This window comes from Barbus barbus, assembly GCF_936440315.1.
Source record: "Barbus barbus genome assembly, chromosome: 47".
NCBI lineage: Eukaryota > Metazoa > Chordata > Actinopteri > Cypriniformes > Cyprinidae > Barbus > Barbus barbus.
Window position 1 is genome coordinate 9,426,526 of NC_136725.1, and position 20,304 is coordinate 9,446,829.

The following is a 20,304-nucleotide window of genomic DNA, read 5'->3' on the forward strand; positions in this document are numbered from 1 at the left end:
GTTGAGGCAAGTTGGAGCTAAAGTCTGCAGGACACCGGCCCTCCAGGACTGAGTTTGGGCACCCCTGTGCTACGCGATGGGTAGGATAGGGTTGTGGGGTAGATGCGTATCATATGTACACGAAAACTGCGTATCATATGTAGGCCTATGTATCATTTGCGTAACGTCAACCCCTGGAGCTCTATTGTCAGAAATATATATATTACAGAAACATTGGGCTATTACAATTGAAAATACCTTTGTTTGCTCTTTTAATATATTTTAAAATGCCATTTATTCCTGTGATGGCAAATCTGCATTTTCAGCATTACTCAAGTGTCTTCAATGTTGCACGAGCCTTTAGAAATCATTCTGATTCAATACTCAATGAATATGTATTATTATCAACAGTTATGCTGCTTAATATTTTTGTGGAAACTGCGAAACATTTTTCACGATCCTATCAATAGAATGTTTAAAAAAACAGCATTAATATGAAATAGAAATCTTTTGTAAAATTAGATTTCTACTGTCACAATGATCAATTTAATGTGTCCTTGCTGAATAAATGCATATAAAAAACTGACTGATAACTTTTGTACAGTCCTGTGTCATATAGTTTATTTAGAAAGGTCTGTGTGTGTGGATCGAATTGCAGAATGGATTATCTGAATGAGTTCACATGAAGTGATTCGCTAGAATTATTCGGACTTTCCAGCGCTACTAATTCAACAGCAGCATGTCGAATGTTACCACAGTGACGGGGCTTCACCCGAAGAGGGCGTGTCACTGGGGGCGGACCGGGGGCGGGGCTTGCTGCTCAACTCTCCGGAGTGAATTCTCCCTCTCTCCACTTCTCGTCCAGACTTCACCTGCGAACAACGCACAGAGCGGCCGCCTGATCTTTTCAACACACTCAACCAGACACTTCCCTCGATACTATCAAACAACTTCCGACGTACATATTTCTGTTGAAAATCTCTTCGGACTGTATTAAGGAGAGCCGGGCTTTTCTATAAGGATGCAATCGGTTGTCTGCCTTTTCGGTGCCTTCATAGCAGCCGCTGTGTTTCATCCAGGTATGTCATTTAATTTACAATGAAAATATTGTAATCTCACTCTCCCATTCTTTCATGTAACATCGCTGCCGTAATCCGAGAGTTTTGTTGAACAGGTTCGTTCCTATAGTAACCGTTCGACTGTTTTACTCCCTTACATCAATGAACATCAACAAGTTTTTATTATAGTAGCCGTTGCCGTAGTTCGTTGGCAATCATTGCCAGGTCATGTGTTGCACTTTTCATTTCTCCCACGTTAAGAGCAAGAGGTCAACTCTCCACCCGAGGAAGATTAAGCCATCTGGCCCGTCTCGGACATTCACAGTCATTCATTTTATCACCATCCGAGACTGCGATGAAGCTTTCAAACTGAAAGGATTCTCAGTACAGAAAAGTGAATAGGAAGTGTTTAAACTTTAGTATGGACGGGTGACTTGCGATGTAATGTTGTAATGTAGTGTAATGTTGATGATACTGCGTGTTTCTGTTTCGGTTCAGCCGTAGATGCATAGAGAGCGTGACATCACTCCTGCGCGTGTTTCTGAAATCCCCGTCATAGATCTATTGTATGCGTCAGTCCCAAATAGAAACTAAACGCGGGCCTTAAAGGGACCGTTAAGTTAAATAATAATAATAAAGTCCTGTCATCATTTACTTACTCGCATGTTGTTGTTAAGAACCTGCGTGGCTTATTTTCTTACGAAAAACACAAACTGAAGGTTTTTTTTTTATGTCCTTCTGAAGTCATACAATAGCTTTGTATGAGAAACAAACGGAAAACACCCAGTGTGTCCGGAATTGAGTCAGTGACAAATGATTAGTTTATCATTTAGATAGGATTCTGTGAACTGAATCATAAAATTCACAATGCCACTGTATGACGCTGAATATTTTTAACTGCTTTTATGATACTTTTATTGTGATTTTGCGTTTTTTTTTAGCTTGATCGTTCAAGGCCCCATTCATTCTAATAGCATGGGTAAAAAAACGAACAGGATATTCTTCATTCACCCTTTTTTTCCGCAAATGAAAGAAAGTCACACGGGTTTGAGGTGATATGATACAGAATTGTAATTTTGGTGTGAACTATCCCTTTAATAAGCGATTGCATTAGTTTGTGTTCAGGCATGGCTGGTGCCCAGCGCGCGCAAATTGTGTTAAGTTAATCAGTAATTAAAGTCTATGGGATTTTGAGACGCGCGCGAACACCGCTGCCCAGTTTCAATCTTTTTGAGCGCGCGAGTGCGCTATGTGTGTGTGCGCGCATACAGGGGAAGAGAGCGAGTGAGCGAGCGTGTGCATGCTCACGAGAGGTTGCGGAGGTGGAGGACGGTGTGTTACACATTCAGCCATTTGACTGGTGTATGCTTTTATCAGTGTTACATGCTTGTTTGTTCATCAAAATTTATTCGTCTTCATTGATAGGCTTAAGCCTTAATCTATGTTAAGGCGGTAAAGTGATTGATAGCCTAACTGAGGTGGCGGCTGATGTAATAGGCTGCTCATTATTCTTTGTGAAATGCTATCTATCTATCTATCTATCTATCTATCTATCTATCTATCTATCTATCTATCTATCTATCTATCTATCTATCTATCTATCTATCTATCTATCTATCTATCTATCTATCTATCTATCTATTTCAAAAGTTCACTGTTTGGCTATAGGGGATATAACATTTCCTTTGGTGTGAGACACTATACTACACCTCAGACTATTTTTTTAAATCATTTTCCATGTATAATTGCTCACATTAATTGCAAGACCACGCATTAATTGAGAGATGATTATTATTTTTTGCTTTACAAAATCATTTGTCACACTGCAGGACCATTTAAATTTAAACTAATTGGTATTTAAAATGGCAAAATGGTATTTAAAAATTGTAGGGGAAAAAGTGCCTATTACAAGACCTGGGAGATACAATTTCCCTTAAAGCCCTTATGCATATAAAATTTAAGCTAGAATGTTATTGATAATAAAATAAATTGACATGCTATTTGTCAACTACCCATATCATTTTTATTATTTTAGATATGAAACTGTGTGCCATGTACAATACATAATGGGATTTTTTAAATCTAATTACATGTGTTCAGAATGAAATTAGGGAAGCTCCGTCACACAGAAGGAAATTCTCACCATGTGACATTTTCCAAAATAGTGCTTGTCTGTCAGCCTATTTGCAGAACTTCATTTAATTTTATTGTACGTCAAAGAATGTTGTTGATTATAAATGCACTGGAAATTCATTGGAAAATGTTCAGGCTATTGTTGTGGGATTCTGTCTGATCTGACAGGGCGATGGGTGTGATTCATGCTCTTGCTTGGGGAACCCATACCATCCTTCAATATTTCCTAGTGTAGTTTCTAAGTGACAGAACATGACCTATTATGATTTATCCTGAGATATAAGGTATGTTAGTATAGGTCTGTTTCCCCCATACAGACGTTGTTGTAAGCTATGTGGGCAGTTTCAAAGAGTTCTCCCCCATCCCAAACAAACACACACACACACATAACCCATAGCCTTTACTCAAAGGGTATTTGCTGTTATGACCCTCTGGCTCTTTTTGGTTGTGTGTTGGAAAGGTCAGTTTCTCTGAAGTGCTGTCAGCAGGAGACTGATCACCTGTATGCAAACAGGTGCCATCTCTGCCATCTTAGCGAGCTCAGTGGTTGGAACGTGTGCTCTAGTTGTATTTTATAGGAAAAACCTGCTTTGTGCAGCTTCCTGAATACATTATTTAATTTGCCAATCATTAAATAACCTGGCTGATGAAACGTTTCCTTATTCTGATTATGAAGAATTTTTCCACTCATTCTGAAAGCTGCATGATTAAAGGACTGATGAATGTGGACTGGATTTAGTAGCATGCTTGAAAAGGTTTCAGAAATCATAGTAGTATTTTAAATAAAAAAATTGGAGATTCCTTAATGCACTCTTGGAAAATTTCTATTGGGTTAAGTTAGGGTTACTGAAACCACAGCTAAATTTTTATTTCCGTTTGCATATCAGTGACGTCACTCTGAATGACATATAACTGGTGAGGAGGAACTGAAACGCTCGATGAACCGGAAAGCACAGGCCTTTGTTTAGCATGAGAGATGAAAAAAACCTAATTACATTAAGACCGACACTAAATCGCATCTCCACCAGGAAATCCCACATCTGATCATTTAAGCATTCAAGCGAAATATTCATGCCACCGTGGTCTGATGGGGGAATATTTTGTCATTGTTTATTGGCAGGCAAGGGCTTGAGCTGATTAACGTCAGTTCCACTTAGATATCAAACAGGAAAACACATGTAGTGAAAAGAAAGGTCTAATTCATATTTGCATATTCATTTAGTTTAAGCCTAACTATGGAACTGCTTTCAGGAAGAGCCAATGGGAGCATATGGTAAAAGCTAATTTTACAGCTTTGGGGCTTTGTTCGTCTCAAATGGTGGGAAGAGAGAAAGAAAACCTGAGAGCATAGGCTAAGTGAACAATGTTTCATGTGCTAAAATGATTATGGGTATTATTCTGAAAGTATTGGATCCAAGCTTAGATGAGACAGGCAGTTAAGGTTTCAGAGTGTGCTTTTGACCAACCGTTTAAAAGGGTTGACGTGCTGAGACCATTATGTCATTATTTATTCATATTTAAATTCCCGACCACTCATGCACAAACACGCGTGCACACATATGTTCCATCACAGGCTTTTACAGTAAAGTACTTGAGCCATGTGTTGGACCAAGCATCTGCTCTCCCATGAACATAAGCACACACATGTACATTATCCCTCCTTTGTCTTTCTTGTCCACCAGACACACTTCCCATTTGCTAATGGATTAATCGACGCATTGGTAAGAAGGAAGACCTGCTGTCTGTACCACCCAAAATGGCCCCCTGAGACTTGAGCCGGTCTTATCTACTCATGTGATCCCACAACCCTCCTTTTGCCACATAATCAAAGGGAATGCTTACATTAGGTCGAGTACGATGATGCTGTTGTGTTGGTTACTGGCACTAAAACCTCTTTTCCCAAGATTGCTGGTTGATAAAAGGCAGTTGGTGCCCTTAAGTGCTGCATTGAGGGAATATTGTTCTCTTGCGTTTATATTGTTATGCATAAAAGCAATGTAGCGATGCACAGCAGGGAGACACAAGTTCAAGGCTTCTGAGATAAGCTTTAAATGAGAGTGCTAACCTTTGTGTGCTGTACACAATAACGTCATTTTCACAGCAGAATTCTCATCTGCGAATAACAATGTTTATTCAAGTCCTCCTGGTAGCAGACCTGCTTTTCACTTAGAGAACACTCAAGGCTGAGCGTTTTCTGATCGATATCCGTCATAGAACTGACTGTAGGCGTTAAACTCAGTTCTCGCTCATAATCAGAATGCTGATCAAATTTAGCGATAGGACTCAGATAAGTTTATCTGCATTTATTTATTAATATCGATGATTCTTGCAGACCACACACCAGCGGCGTTTGGTAGCATGACAGGATGTAAGGCGGAATGTTAATGAGTGCCCTAGTAAAAAAGTAATATATTTAAAATACATTTGTTTCATACCAAGTATTATTAAAATCTGTTAACATATGTACTGACAGATAACTCGAGACTTACTGATATAAAAAATTATGAGATAATGATAATAATGAGAATTGTATAATATCGATCTTTAAATGCAAAATACTTAGTGTACTTGCAATAGTTCCACTTTAGCACAATCAAATATACTAAGCATATCTTTAATTGTACTTCAGCACTACTTCCGCACAATTAAAGTGCATTAAATACAAAATTAGTTGTTCCAATTTAGCAGACTTTAAGTATATCAGTTTAGCATCCTAAAAGTACAATTGCAGGGAATTTTATTAAGTACATAAATATGAAAATGTATTTGTAGTATACAAAAACATGAAATAAATTTATTTCAGATACATTTAAGTATATTTATTTTTCACTAGGGTGGCAAACAAATCTTTTTTTATCCCATCTTGAGTTTAATGGGATGGTTTAAAGAGCCATAACTGACTCTTTTGGGCCACTCTAGCTCATTTATGGGCCGGTGATATAAATATATTGACGTGTCAGTCAATGAAAGGGTCTGGGGATGGCTATCGATTAGACAAGCATCCAATTATTTCTAGACAACGTGTTTTTTAACATGCACTTTTTGGCGGTAACTCAAGAGCGTGGTTAGTCGGTTCATGATGAGGCCACCTTGTATCATTCAATATAGTTTTAGTGGCAATTACGTGGCTGTTGGAATGTTATTTATAAGTTTGCTTATAGTGCAAGAGTCATAAGTCACCCTTTCTTCGGGGGTTGTTGTATCGATCAGTTCAGAGATCACAGTGTAGAACCAATTTGAGTGTGTTTACCACTTGTGTTTATGAAATGTACATGGTGCATTTTGATCCGAGACTTTTTAAGCCATACATTTTGAGGTCGATAATACCCCCCAGAAAAGGATTTACATACATCAAGCTGCTTGTTCACGTGTAGTGGTTAATGGTGGTCTGGAGGATATTATTTCATCAATGTCAAATGTTTGTCCTGGCATTTAGATCCATCTACGAAAGGTTGCGAGTTGTAGCGGCCCTTAGCCCGTCTCCCTCCCACCAAATCACATTCTGTCAAATATCCATCTGAGGCTTTGAGCGCTTCAATTCAGGCTGACATTCAAAGCCACACAACCTTTCTGGCAGCCATGGAGATGCACGATAACTGGATTCCCAAATCTTGGATCCGTCGCTTTGATGCCGTCTGTGATGTGCAGATTGCATTTCTCCATGTGTGAGGAGACGTTCCTGCCTGCCACTCTCGCCTCTTTAAGTGACGCTTTGAACCCAAAAGGGCATGACAGAGGAAGGCAAAGTTTTTTCCCCCTCTCTTAAATCTCTTCCGGATAGAGTGAGAGAGGCGGATGGAAAGAAGTTTAGAGTACCCATGAGCTCCATGGGTTAGGGACGGGATCTCCCAGAGCTGTCAGGGTGAATGAGGAAGCTCTGACGTCGGTTAAATCTATTAAAGGTAATGTGGGGTGAACCGTGAGCTTGACGGGTGGCGGCCCTATTCAGAGACGCTTGGCACAAACAATGCGAGCGGAAGAGACCGTCTGAATTCTCAACATTTAGAGCTTTAATTGCTCTTTCCGTAGATTGACAATGTGCCTATTTGTTTGAAACCATTTTTCTTTCAGATATGAGCATAGGGTTGTGCCATTTAGACTTGAGAAAGCCATGTAAATTCCAGCTGCAGTTTGAATTTAAATCAAAGAATGTGGAATTAAAATGAATTAAAAATTCACATAATTGTAATTTTAAACTTTGTTTTTCTAGTAGTTCAACCAAAAAATAAAAATAAAACTCGTTGTTATACCTGTATACTTTTAGACTTTTACGAGTCTAATGTTGTTTTGGACCCCAATGACTTTTATTAAAACATTCTTCAAAATATCTCCTTTTAAGTTTTTTATATCTCCTTTTAAACAGAGGAAAGAAAGTCATACAGGTTTGTATCATCATGAGCATGGGAAATAATGACAATTTGACGTTTTTGAGTGAACTATCATTTTAACTAGAAAAACATATTTTTAATAAACTGACTAGGTTGGAAGAACACCTGAATTTATTTCCCAGCAGTATACATTATTAAATTGCAACTTTAGAAATTCAACACAGGTAAAGTCCTCTTTCTGTCATTCCAACTCTGCATCCTTTGCAGTATGGCAAGGTGACACAGTAATTCAAATATGAACTCAAACATGGTTTGAGCCAAAAAAAGAACACAGAGAGGTACTAATTTGCTTATGGTTGAAGGAATTTCTTAAAGTGACCGTTCACCCAAACATTTGTCATGATTTAAGGCTGTAATACACTACACGACTTTTAAAATCTGAACAGATTTTTAAAACACCAGACATTATACACTTACCGACTTTGTAAATAGTCACAAAGGAAAACTGGGAATCATACACTAAACAACAGAGGCTCATACTACGGACTTTAAAGTTGTTCTGATCACAACAATCTCACATAGAAATGTGCGCATTGTTGCTATGAGACACGCAAATAAAAACAACGTGTTCTAAAATTGGCTAAGAATATCAAACATGTTTGATATCCTCCGACTGGATGGAAGTCTCATAGTCTGTAGATAAAAATCGGTCTGTGACTGTCATACACTATGCGATTTTCTGTGGAATCTGTCAACTCTAATCTGCAGACTGCTGACCTTCTTCAACTTGTTCAGACTATAAATCGGGGAAAATTGGGGCAAAAATCGTAGGGTATTCCAGCCTTTACAAAATTCCAAACCTGTATGACTCTTCTGTGGAACACAAATAAATCCCCACTGACACATTTTTCTAAATTTCTTCTTTTGAGTTTCAAAGAAGTAAATCATACAGTTTTTAAATGAGTAAATGTTGATAGAATCAACCCTGGTACAATAAGGAACAAACTCCCCCAGACAGGAGTTACACATGGTAGAGTTTCAATTGCAGCAGAGGTTGCCAGTGAAAGAGGAATTGGGAGCCTTTTTGAAGTCACTAGGTCCATTTTTAGATGTACGTCATCCATCTTTACCATGCGGATTCTCTTGGTACATAGCTCTAATGAAAAAGGGTCAAATGTTATTCCCACTTACAATTTAGTGGCCTCTTCCCCTGCTGTTCACATCCCTTTTTAGCACCTCCCTCTACATCATGCTCAGAGGCGCTGAATTGTTGTCTTTGTGCGCCTAAGTAATAAATTAAACTGGTTATGTGATTTAAAAAGGTTACTGGTGGGAGCGAAAGGGAGTATGAATGAATGGGTGGATGAGGCTGTGGCTGGAGGAGTGCACGATAAAAAAAAAAAACATTGTTGAGATGAAAACCTTGAACCCAAATCTCAGAGGAGGAAGTTCAACTGCAAGTTCATGCCCACTAAAATCACTCGTAGGAGTATCGTTAAGGATTGTCAGACAAAAGGGCTCCCAAAGATGCATGGCGTAGATAATCAATTGCAAGGGAAAATTTATTATTCCCTTTTCAAATTTCCAAAACGGCTTTGCCGCATGACTTTACATGCCATAGTCGGATAACACTGGATTTTTGACAGGTTAAACATTCAGTAAACCTCATGGTGAAAATGATTAGGGCAGGCAGCCGACCTGCTCCCCTCCCGAGAGGCAGGGAAAGAAGCATCCTCTCATGCGATAAATTAGTTCCAGTTCTCGCAGGCTGGAGGAGTTCCCTCAGAGCTCTGTGTTGTTTCAGCGTGCACTGTTCTAATGCGATTTTAAAAGGTTGAAAGTTGGAGTAGAGGTAAATGGTTGATTATGTACACACAACCGGCGCACATCTGCTTCGGTTCACATCAGGGAGAAAAGAAGCCTGCTTTTTTCCCCCCTTCCTGAACCTGTTTCAGCACATCGAGAACGGTGGCCTAAGGGGCTTTTGTGACGCCTCCCAAAATTCCTCTTCGTGAGCGGGTCTTTATCTCCTTTCACATGCAAATTTAATGGTTGAGGGATTTTTTTTTTTTTTACACTATCTGCACCGACATCACACATTTCCCCTGTTTTGCTGCTGCTTTACCGCAGAGAGCAGGATGAAGCAACAGTCTTCCCTAGCCAATCTGACTTTGTCTTTCTTCTCTCAGTTGTCATTTGAGAGAAACTTTAGGATGGATCCATCTCTCTATTTATTCAATAAATTCCACCTCTGGGTGTTTGCCCTTTTCGCTCCCTCCCTCCCTCCCTCCCCTCAAAATCCCTTGTTTCTTTATTCATCGTGTGTGACAGCACTTTCTGCATTCAGCACAAATTGATTTATTTACCACCCAGAGGGGTCAAGTACAATGGGCCCTATGTTAAAAGTCCCGTAGATGTGCATGGAGGAAAACTAAGAGTGTGCTACGCTGAATATCAAGTTTGAGGAAGCTGTGCTTGTTAGAAGGCCATCGGAAAAGAAAATTGCTGGAATGGTAAGTGGTAAGTGAAAGACCCCTGTAGGCTTCGCTATACCAGTACTCTGCCATTTTGTCACCCCATGGCCTCCACTTTACTATGCTATGCTAATAATCCTATTGACCTGTCCTGTAATTTTCCTCACAGCAAATGAGGCAATTGCACATCCACCATTAACCTCCACAGAAATGGGTTGTGTAACAGCCAAAAGCCATGGTTTTTGCCTTCAAAATAGCAGCTTTTTAATTGCAGGGCTAACTATTCTATTCAAAGTGTTCATACTAGCCATCATGTGAACTAAAAGCCACTGTGCACGCAAAAGAAACAGGAAAGGGAAGAGATTGCAGTCAGATGTCCCTGCCCCCACCTTTTACAATGCTACCCAAGCGCTGTATATTTTTGGCTGGTCCTAATTTCAGATTTTTAACACATCCGACAGCTGGTCTTAAAACTACAGTGATATATCTGGGATTTATTCATAAATGTATAAACATAAATAATTCTGCTGCTTATAACATGTCACCAGCACATTCAGTGCACTTTAAGGAGTCCACTCCATCTTCTGAAGTGCCGTTCCAGCGACATGAGGCCATAATATATTTGAAAGGAACTTAGTTGCTGTCTGCTAGTATCCATGCTGAAAGCTTAGGGTGATAGCACACTAAATTTAACCACAAGCTGACCAACTTCCACTTCTCTTTTACATCCTTATTTGGAAATACCTGTAAGCGCATTCAAAGCAGTCAGAGATAACACCATTCTTGGGAGGTTTGAGCGTTTATCGTAGATCTCATACTAAAGGTATTTAAGCTAAAAGCCTGTGCCTTTGGTGTTCCCAGCGTCTTAGGTGGACTATTTGCAGGTGAAGAGTTTTAATTCCTTTTCTTGCTCTTCGGCTCACTCTATCCCCCTCTCGTTGGGGCTGCACACACATTTTCGGAAAAGATTTCTTCAAGTGTGTTCCTTGGAGATAAGAGGCGATGTATTTTTCTCTGGGCAGTGTGCTAATCTTCTCTTGTTCTATATATAGGAGACACAAGCGGAAGTATTTGTTTGATTCAGGCTCATGCAGTGGTCTCATGACCACATTTCGGCTGTCATTTAATGAAATTTACCTACAAAACAATGTTCCTCACACGGATGCAAAACCAAGAAATACAAGGGCTGGATTTTTCCCTTTTTATTTCTGTGTCTAATGCTCAGTATGTTCACAAGAAGTTTGTCTTAAAATGAAGCAAAAGCTCAGAAAGCAAAACAGCATTATGGTGTTGATGTCAGATTTTAATCATCACAGCATTCACATTCATCTCAGTGAAATGACTGACTGGCTTAGGTCACCACAAGAATGCTATTAGTCTCAAGCCCTTCACTAACAACCATACTGATCTGTGACGTTAAAGGTAGTAGACGAGAAAAATTTAAGTACATTGATGCCATTAAAGGGATGACGTGATGGTGAGTAAATAATGAAATGATTTTTGGATGGACTATACCTTAAAGAACCCTCCAAACAAAATCTGACACTGTTAATATTTGCCATTAATAATCCTTGCCAAAAAAAACTATTTTATCAGAACCCACAGCTACTTTGGAACAGATTATGGCATAGTTATGGCATCTATCAGCTAGGGTTAACTTCGCCATGCTAACTTGCCAGACTTGACCCATTGCTGGTCATAAGCCTTTTTCGCTTGGTTCAAAGTCTGTTTTATTCAGTTCAGGCAGCAGAACTAGAATTGCAATATAATTTATCTTATTTTCTTGCACACTGCTAACTCAGGCATGCGGAAGGGTAACGTATCATATCTCTGTAAAGCTTTGGAGCATGTTTGATCCTTTTCATGAACTCATGAAACTCAACCTTCGTGGCTCTCGTGTCTCAGATGGGCCGAGGCAGCCAATGGTTCAGTGCTACGACTGATCTGTTTTATCTGCAGCATCAGACGCTGCACCATCCTGGGCTGCAGTGCCGATACTTCCCCTCTCATGTGCTAAACATCTCAACATTCTTTTCCAGCTAAGAACTAAAGACGGGGCCTCTATCTCTCTATTTATATATTTAGGCCTATTTGTGAACTGAATCGCCAAGTTGGCATTGAAATTGATATTTAAACCAACATTACCATTTTGACTGTGATATTGCTTTTACATTTTAAATGTATATACACACATTAAACAAGCTTACATTGAGTAAAATGTATTTACAGCACAGTGCCAATTACTTTGTCTATTTTTGATCTGCCAGTCAAGTTAAAAACGGAGCCAGAACAAAATTCACTGTTGTGGGTCTCCAAGCAGCACATAGCTTTTGAATTTATGCTTTTGAACAAAACAGTGAATTATTTGATAACAGTCACTTACATAAATTTTGAAATGAATTGGTGGTTTTGAACAAAACAGATGACTGAATGACCCAGTGATTCAAAAGTTGTGAAAAAATTCTCACAACTAATGCACAGACTACCAGAACATGAAGTTTTGAATTTTTTTTTTTTCATTGATTTCAATGAATAATTAAATTCAAATCATTCGTAAAGACTGTCGCAAGTTTTGACCTACTGGTATATCGATGTAACCTAAAGAAAAGATCACAAAAAATTCTCACAACTAATGCACAGACTAACAGTATACAGTATGGTCACATAAATCTGCATTAACAGTTACTTTTAGTCATATAATTTGCATTAACAGTTATTCTTTGATTCATTTAATAAATAATTCAATTCAAATCATTCATAAAGACTGTCGCTAGTTGTGATCTATGGGCATATAGATATAACTTGCAAGGTCACTTAAAAAAAATCAGTATATGTAGTTTTGCATCCTGCCTAAAATATTTAGACTTATAAAGCTCTCTTTGTCACGTAATTTGCATTACCAACCATTTTGACTCAAAACGAACATGACTTGAGCAATAACACCAACACGAAGCTCTGAAGACAAAGCGCTCCTTCATATTCAGTATTGTTTTGACTTTACTCATATATTCCTCAGGTGTTTGCGTTTTATTGGAATCCGGGGCTCATTTCTTGTTCTTGGTCAGGGAAAGTGTTTTTAAATCTTAGCGTGTGCTGTTGTGGTAACTGAATACTGAGTGCCCCCAGGAGCTGTGCGGTAAAACGGCAGGGAGGAAACTGGCTGCCCTCGTCCTGGCTCTCGCTGCCAGTGGCTATGCTGCATCCCTCTGCATGATTGAAACTACAAAGCAAAGCTGACTTTATCTTCTCATCCAGTTCAGAACATGCCCTGACTTTGTTTCCCCCACTTTTAAATAAAATTAAATCTACAGTATAGTGATATAGTGATGCCATAACGGTGTGCCCAGGCCTGACAAGTATTTGAACAAAAACATTAGGTGTCTGCAGGTCTTTCTGAACTGCCTGCTTTGAAGGAACAGAAGGTTTGGCTGCAGGAACCTGATAGTTGAAAGCTCTGATGTTTCTATACAACACAAGTGATGTTTTTGTCCTGCACCCCTCTTTCTGTCCATTCTTTCACACGAAATGGCAATGCTTTCACACAATTTTTCAAGAAAAGCGGCAAACATTCACATGATAAACACCCCTTTCTTTGAGCTGCTTCTGATTTCTCTGTCAGTTATTTACAATAGTAATGTTTTTTGCTTTGTTATAGTGGGCGGTTGTGCAGAGAGTTGGAGAAGGCTCTGCTTCTCCCAGAGTCTCAGATATGTTTAATTTAATTTTCAAGTTTGTCTTAGATGATTCTTCTAAAAGAGCGTAATTTTTTCAATGTTACTCAACAATACTTTTTTTTTTTTTTTTTTTAATACTCAATATTAAACTAAGAAATTCATTGGTTGATTTATGTGAAAAGGTGTCAACACTGTTGCTCTGTTTGTTTGAACATCTTGACCTGCTCGACAACAGCAACACTGGCTTAACTAATGCTGTGCGTTTAGAGTGGGATTGTTTGTTTGACCAATGGCAGATGAGGGATATTTACCAGGAATCGCTTTAAAAACTATCATTTGTGTAATTCTGTTAAATTCAACTTGAATTCTCTTTTGGCTCTCCATTCACTCTTATTGCCATCTATGAAAGACAATAACGATATTAAAGCAGTCTTATTTATGATTGTGATTAGGGATGCACTGATATTTAAATTCTGTCCAAAACAGTAAGCCAATAAGTTTTTATTTATTTGTTTGTACTAAAATAGCTAAAACTGAAATTAAATAAAGCTAAATAGAACTATTTTAAATGAACTAATAATGATTAATAATGAATAATGACAAAAGCATGTAACAAAATAACAAAAACTACACTTAAAAACTAAAGCTGAATATTTGTAAATAATGATAAATGATACTAAAATAACACTGATGCCAGTACATTACAAATTTCTAATATTTGCTTACAAGCAATACAATATTAATATATCATGCATACCTAATTATAAATATGATTTGTAGAAATTAAAGATAGAGATCCACAAACTGGCACCAAGGGACGGTCTGCTCTGTTCATCAGACTGGATGTCAAGTCTGGTCTTGTGCAGTTTATTGGGAAGGGGGGCAGTTGGCGTGTGTGGTTAGGACCAACAAAAATGACTCTGTCTTCAAAGTGTAATGCAGATAGCTTCAGGGAAAAATTCCATTTCCCCTCTAAAGCGCACACAGACCCGCAACGACCTCCCCACCCTAATCTCACACACCCCACAAACAGATGTGCCTTTGCACATCCACATACACAGGAACATATTAAAAAAAATCAGCTTCATCGCTGCTTTTTTGTGTGCCAGCAGCCCTATTCAGGTGAATTCATAAGCAGTTGAATACCGCTGTTCCAAGGCCTACATCTATTTTTCAGATGTACCATGTGCCACAATGGCACTTAAAATTAAAAAAATAATCCACTATTCAAAATTAGTGCTGGAATATCATACTACAGTATTTCTGAAGGTTATCCTGTCTTTCTAGCCTTTGTTATCTGATAAAAAGTCCCCGTTTCACCCTTTTTGCCAGGAGCACTGGGCTGGGAAGTGTGCTGGACAGTGAAATCCTTTGAAGTTTTAAGGCAGATTTCATTTCTTCATCAGATCCCCAGCCGAGATCAACTTATAATGACTAGGCTTCATATTCTTTTGAAGGAGCAGGCCTTGAATCAAATTTTATTTTAAAGAAAGGCCACAAGTGATATTTTGCCTCTAAGGCAGGAGACTGTAGACTAGCATAGTTCTCAGCATGTCTTTTGAAACTGCTTCATCATAAATATGCACTGAAAAGGACTTTCAGAAACTGACCTTTTGGTTTTCCATGGCCTTTAGGTGAAATGCTTGAACTTTTGGTCTAGAAGACTTGAAGATCTAGAGGATGGGCTGAAAAAAAGGATCGGTGTCAACTATATAAACACACAGCATGGGATCCTACACGTTAGGCATAATTGGTTTATTGGCTTTTCAAAAATAAAAGTCTATTTAATCTCTGTGTGTGCTGCATTTCAAAGACATCAGGTGTACAAAGAGGTTATTGGAAACTCGTATTATATAAATATGAATTAGAACAATAGATGTGTCTTACAAAAGATGTGCCCTTTTTAAATTGCATTACAAACACTGTCAAGTTTACTGCTTCAGACCATACCAAACAGCTTTTCTCTTGAAGGTGATTACATTTACATTAACTAAAGTATGTTGAGGAAAGAAAAAAAGGATGCACATTATGTTTTAAAAGCCTGAAGCTGTTATACAGCTGACTGGTGTGAGAATGTTATTACTGCCCGCTCTCAGATTTTTAAAATAACATGCATGAGTCTAACACCTTCTGATGCACAGAGTAAACAGCGTAAATGATTCAACACATGTTCCCTAGATCCAAATAAGCTCAGAAACACTCTCTCCAGCTCTCATTTGATCATTAGCTTCTGCCTGCAGTTAACCGATGTGACCAGGATCTTAATGACTTTACACAGTTTGACTACATTACAGCTATGCCATCCAAACAGACACTCGGTGGGGTCCAAAGAACTAAAATATTTACGATTATGAACTATTTTTAGATTCATGCTGTTGTCATTAAAGAGATCTGTCATCATTTACTCACCCTTATGCTGTTTCAAACCTTTCTTTCTTCTGAATAATGCAAAAAAGGGTTGTTTTTTTCCCCCATGCAATGACAGTCAATGTTGTTGGATCCCAAAATTCTTCAAAATATTATTTTTGTGCTGAAAGACAGGTTTGTTTTAAAAAAAATTAAAAACAGCTTTTACCATAATTGTAGCTTTAATACTGGCAGTAATACCTTACTTTATGGAGTAATTCTGTTGGATAATGTGGTAAAGAAAAAGATTTTGATTCAAGTAAAAAAAAAAAGATACAATATTTAAAAAACAAAATACTGGTTTAGAACGACAAGAGGGTGAGTAAATATAACAAAATATTCCGTTTTGTTATTTGAATGCATTCAGAAATTCATGTTCACATTTCAATTCAACTTTAAACTCAGACTATTATGAGCATATGATTTCAAAATGAAGAAAAATTTTATTCAATTAGTCGTCTCAGACTTTTGGACCTCACTCAAAAGTATGTGATTAAAAGTAATTTTATTAACAACATGATAATGTAGCAAGTGTGTGCCAAAAATTATAAGCATCTGGAATTTCCTTAAGATGTTAATTAGCTTGAATTTACTTTTTCCCCTCATGGCAGTAACACAATGGGCATTTTCTGGTCAGCATTCGCCGGCAATTTAAAAGAGGCCAGTCGGATTGCATAGTAGTCTGTGACAGAGGAAGGAACTGGTGTAATTGTTAAGTTTTGCAGAGCAATCAGTACATGGGGTTATAACTAGATTGGTGGCACTGCCTCTCAACCTCCCCTCCTGCCACCAACACTCCCCCTCTACTGCCTCAATTTTGAGCTATTGTGTTTTTCTTCCTCACCATCACTTTCATGCTCCGTCACCATCTCTCTCTCCCACGGTTTCAATCTATCTTTCTTTGCATGCCGCAAAAGCCGTGTTACCTGATGCTCAACATTCCATCATTCTGCATATAAATATAGAACAATAATTATCAGACTCGCCTCTGCTGTAAGTTCCTCAACATTGTTGTTTGATTTGGAAGGTTTCAGTTTCCAAAAACTCTCTGAATCACATTGTTGTGTGATTAGTCAATCTGTATCGTTAAAGACCAAGCCGATATCGATTCAAACTGTCAGGCTGCTGATTTAAAAAAAAAAAAAATATCAGTCAATTCTGAAGAGCTGGACTCTGTGGCCATTAATAGCCATCTTATCTGCTGAGAGCTGACTGGAGAATCTGTTTAAAAACCAATCAGCGTGTGCCCACACAATCGCCTTTGTATCTCCCTTTCCCAGTGCCCTCTGTTACTCAGTCTTACCTTTTGCATGATAAATTGGCCGGAACGGTTCACCCCGCACAACACTCATGAATCAATTTAGCCACATATGAAATGGCAGCTCGAAGTGCGAGACGGAGCACAGTAAAATAAACTTTCAAAGTATTTCATATTGAATAATGGATGTGCCAGAAGCCATTACAAAATCATTCCGTTTTCCATCCTCCCGTCGCCAGCAGCGAATACGAGACGTTTCTAGCAAATACGGTAATAAAGCAAGTGTATGATTCACAGAAGGCAAGATGTTTTACTCCAGATACTGTGATTAAATATGGATGTTCTTCAATATAGAGACTCTCAGAGAAATCTTTTCAGATTAACCGCAGGTCCCTGTTTGGCACTCTCGGCTGAATGGCTGTTTGTTCTTTGCTCTTTCATTGAGGGGCTGCCCGTGCCACATTGCTTTTACAGTGATCGCAAATGGCAGCAGTGATACATCATTGTACATAAGGGAACGGCATGTGTCCCAAAAAAAAAAATCCGAAAGCTCACATGGACGTCAAAGACGACAAGCAAAGGAGGGCAGCACAGTCTTCCTTGGCAGCAGCTTTATTGCTCAAACAGAAGATGTGCTCAGTGTACTAACGCTTTTCTGTCTGTCTTAGTGATTGTGTGCACCTCCTTAAATGAAACCTGTTACCCAGGCAAACAAAACACATTTGCTCAATGCATTTTTCTGCTTCGTGAAATGAATTTGAGCTTCTACAAGCACCACCTAGAAGGAGTCTCAAAAACATAGACAGCGAGAACAGTTGGCATTTCTTTAACGTAAAAGAATATTCTGGATTATATAATCGACAGCGCTTGTAGCATTATGTTGATTACCATAAAAATGTATTTATTCTTGTTCCTTTTTTTCTTAAAAATATAAAAAGCAATCTGTTACAGAGAGGCACTAACAGTGGAAGTGAATGGGGCCAATATGTACAGTAAATGTTAAAATACCCACTGTTTCAGTTAGTACAGCCACAAGATCCTAATCAATGTGTGTGAACTAAATTTTACTGTGAAAATATACAGAATTTCTGTATATCAAGAAAAAGGTTTATAAATGTATATCCAGTTTTACAACTTTGTTGCCATTACTATATACCCATAAACACTAAACCCCTAAAATGACTATACAAATATAATTTAAAGCAATAGTTCACCCCGCCCTCCCAAAAAAAACTAAACAAAAAAAAACCCTGTAATTTACTCACTTTTATGTTCAACATAAGAAAGAAACTCATACAGGTTTGGAACGACATGAAGTGAGTAAATGATGATAAAATTTAGATTTTTGGTTAACTATCTCTTTAAACAACTCAAATAATACAAGTTTAACAAAATAATGAATGTAAATTCTTTTATAAAATTATAAGCTTCACATTTCTGCTTTTAAATCCTCCAAAAAGTGACCCCATTCACCTCCATTGTAAGTGCTTCAATCATAACCTGAATTTTTGCTTTTTTTGTAACCAAAAACAAGGGAAGAGTCAAATTTATTTATTTTTTGTGGTAATCGATGCCATAAATGTCATCAAATGAACTTGACTTGTATTGAACACAACACTCTGTTTAATTCACAGACATGTAAATGAGACTGAGAATCCGTCCTGGAGGAATTGTAGAAGGAAGGGCAGGGTTGCTCTTGAAGGATTTATATAGACAAGCAATGCTCATATCTACCCTCTGATGTTAGAGACAGCATCAATTTTATGGGCGGCCTCTGAAGTTTCTCTTTCTGACCTCCCACCCCTGTCTGTAGAGTTTCTGATATCCATCTTAAACACACAATCTCGGCAACCTCAGTTTTGAAGCTCAAGACACCACAGCCTAGAAGTCACGCTATGCTCACTGGTAATTTACCTTCTCAGTTCTAACTCAGTCCTAACTAGCGAGTGTTTCTGACAATTATATCTAAGACACGGAAGAGACTAAAGTGGCTCCTGCCATTTCTGTTCCTCTGGGTATTCACAGTGGTCCAAATATATCTCCTCTGATCCGTTACCCTAATTAGAGTTTCATCCATCTCTGGGTTTTGAAACAGCTGGATTAGCCTCTAAACCACACAAGCTTAATGGGTTCCAGGCCGACACGATCGGCTTTGTGTTTTCTTGTGGAAATGGCGGTCTCAAATGTCAAATGTTAATCACTGACAAACATTAAGCATTTGTGAGATTCTCTTTCGCACCACTTCTGTACGTAATAGGATGCAGAGAGGTTTCTTTTTGGTGACTTACTTGATTCTTACTCTGTTTGTTTGCTTGTGTCCTTTTTTCCATTAGAACCAGTTAAATGATTATAACGACACACAAATGGCTTTGGCCTAGACAGTGAATCGGGTCTCCAGGCGAAAGTCTGTGTTTGTGTGACTAATGCAGTGATGAGTGTTGTTCTGGAGGAGTTTGAGTGAGCGTCTTTTAGATAAGCAAGGAAAAAAACGAAGTGTGAAAATAATGAGTGTTTGGACAAACACAATCAAACGCTCGTGTAGCTTTGGAAATGACTTCCTCCATTTTCTCGTACAGCTTCAGGACCTGAGCAGAACTAGCGAAGTAGAACCTCATAGAACATTCATGAAACTAAATGGCCCTCATTTGTTTACATCATCACCTCTTTGTGATTGGTTGTGAGTTATCGCCGTGGTCTGCTGTTCGCTCCTTTAATTGACTGAAACTTGTTAGACATAAATGTATGGACGGCATTAGCATATTTTAATTATATGAAGATCCAACTCTGCGCAGCCCAAGAGTAATTTCAGAGCGGGAGGAAGATAAACTAACGTGTCGTTAACACACATCCTTTATAAAAAAAAACACACACACAAGTCCTCAGAAGAAGAAAGTAATTAATTTATCTTAACATCAAAGTTCTTCCACACAGTATTTTCTCTCGGTGCTGTCTTGGAAGAGATGTTAACATTGTCTGCTAGATATTGATGTGTTA

At 38.4% G+C, this 20,304-nt stretch overlaps 1 protein-coding gene across 1 annotated transcript in view; it reads left to right on the forward strand.

Annotated features, from left to right (window-relative positions):
- The first annotated feature begins 781 nt into the window (after positions 1-781).
- LOC306865680 (CD166 antigen homolog) overlaps positions 782-20,304 on the forward strand; it is a 70,215-nt gene continuing 50,692 nt past the window's right edge. Inside the window, exon 1 of the mRNA XM_079410424.1 lies at positions 782-1,058. Within this exon, the coding sequence (XP_079266550.1) occupies positions 1,001-1,058 (58 nt within the window). The 5' untranslated portion in view covers positions 782-1,000. The remainder of the gene's footprint in view (positions 1,059-20,304) is intronic.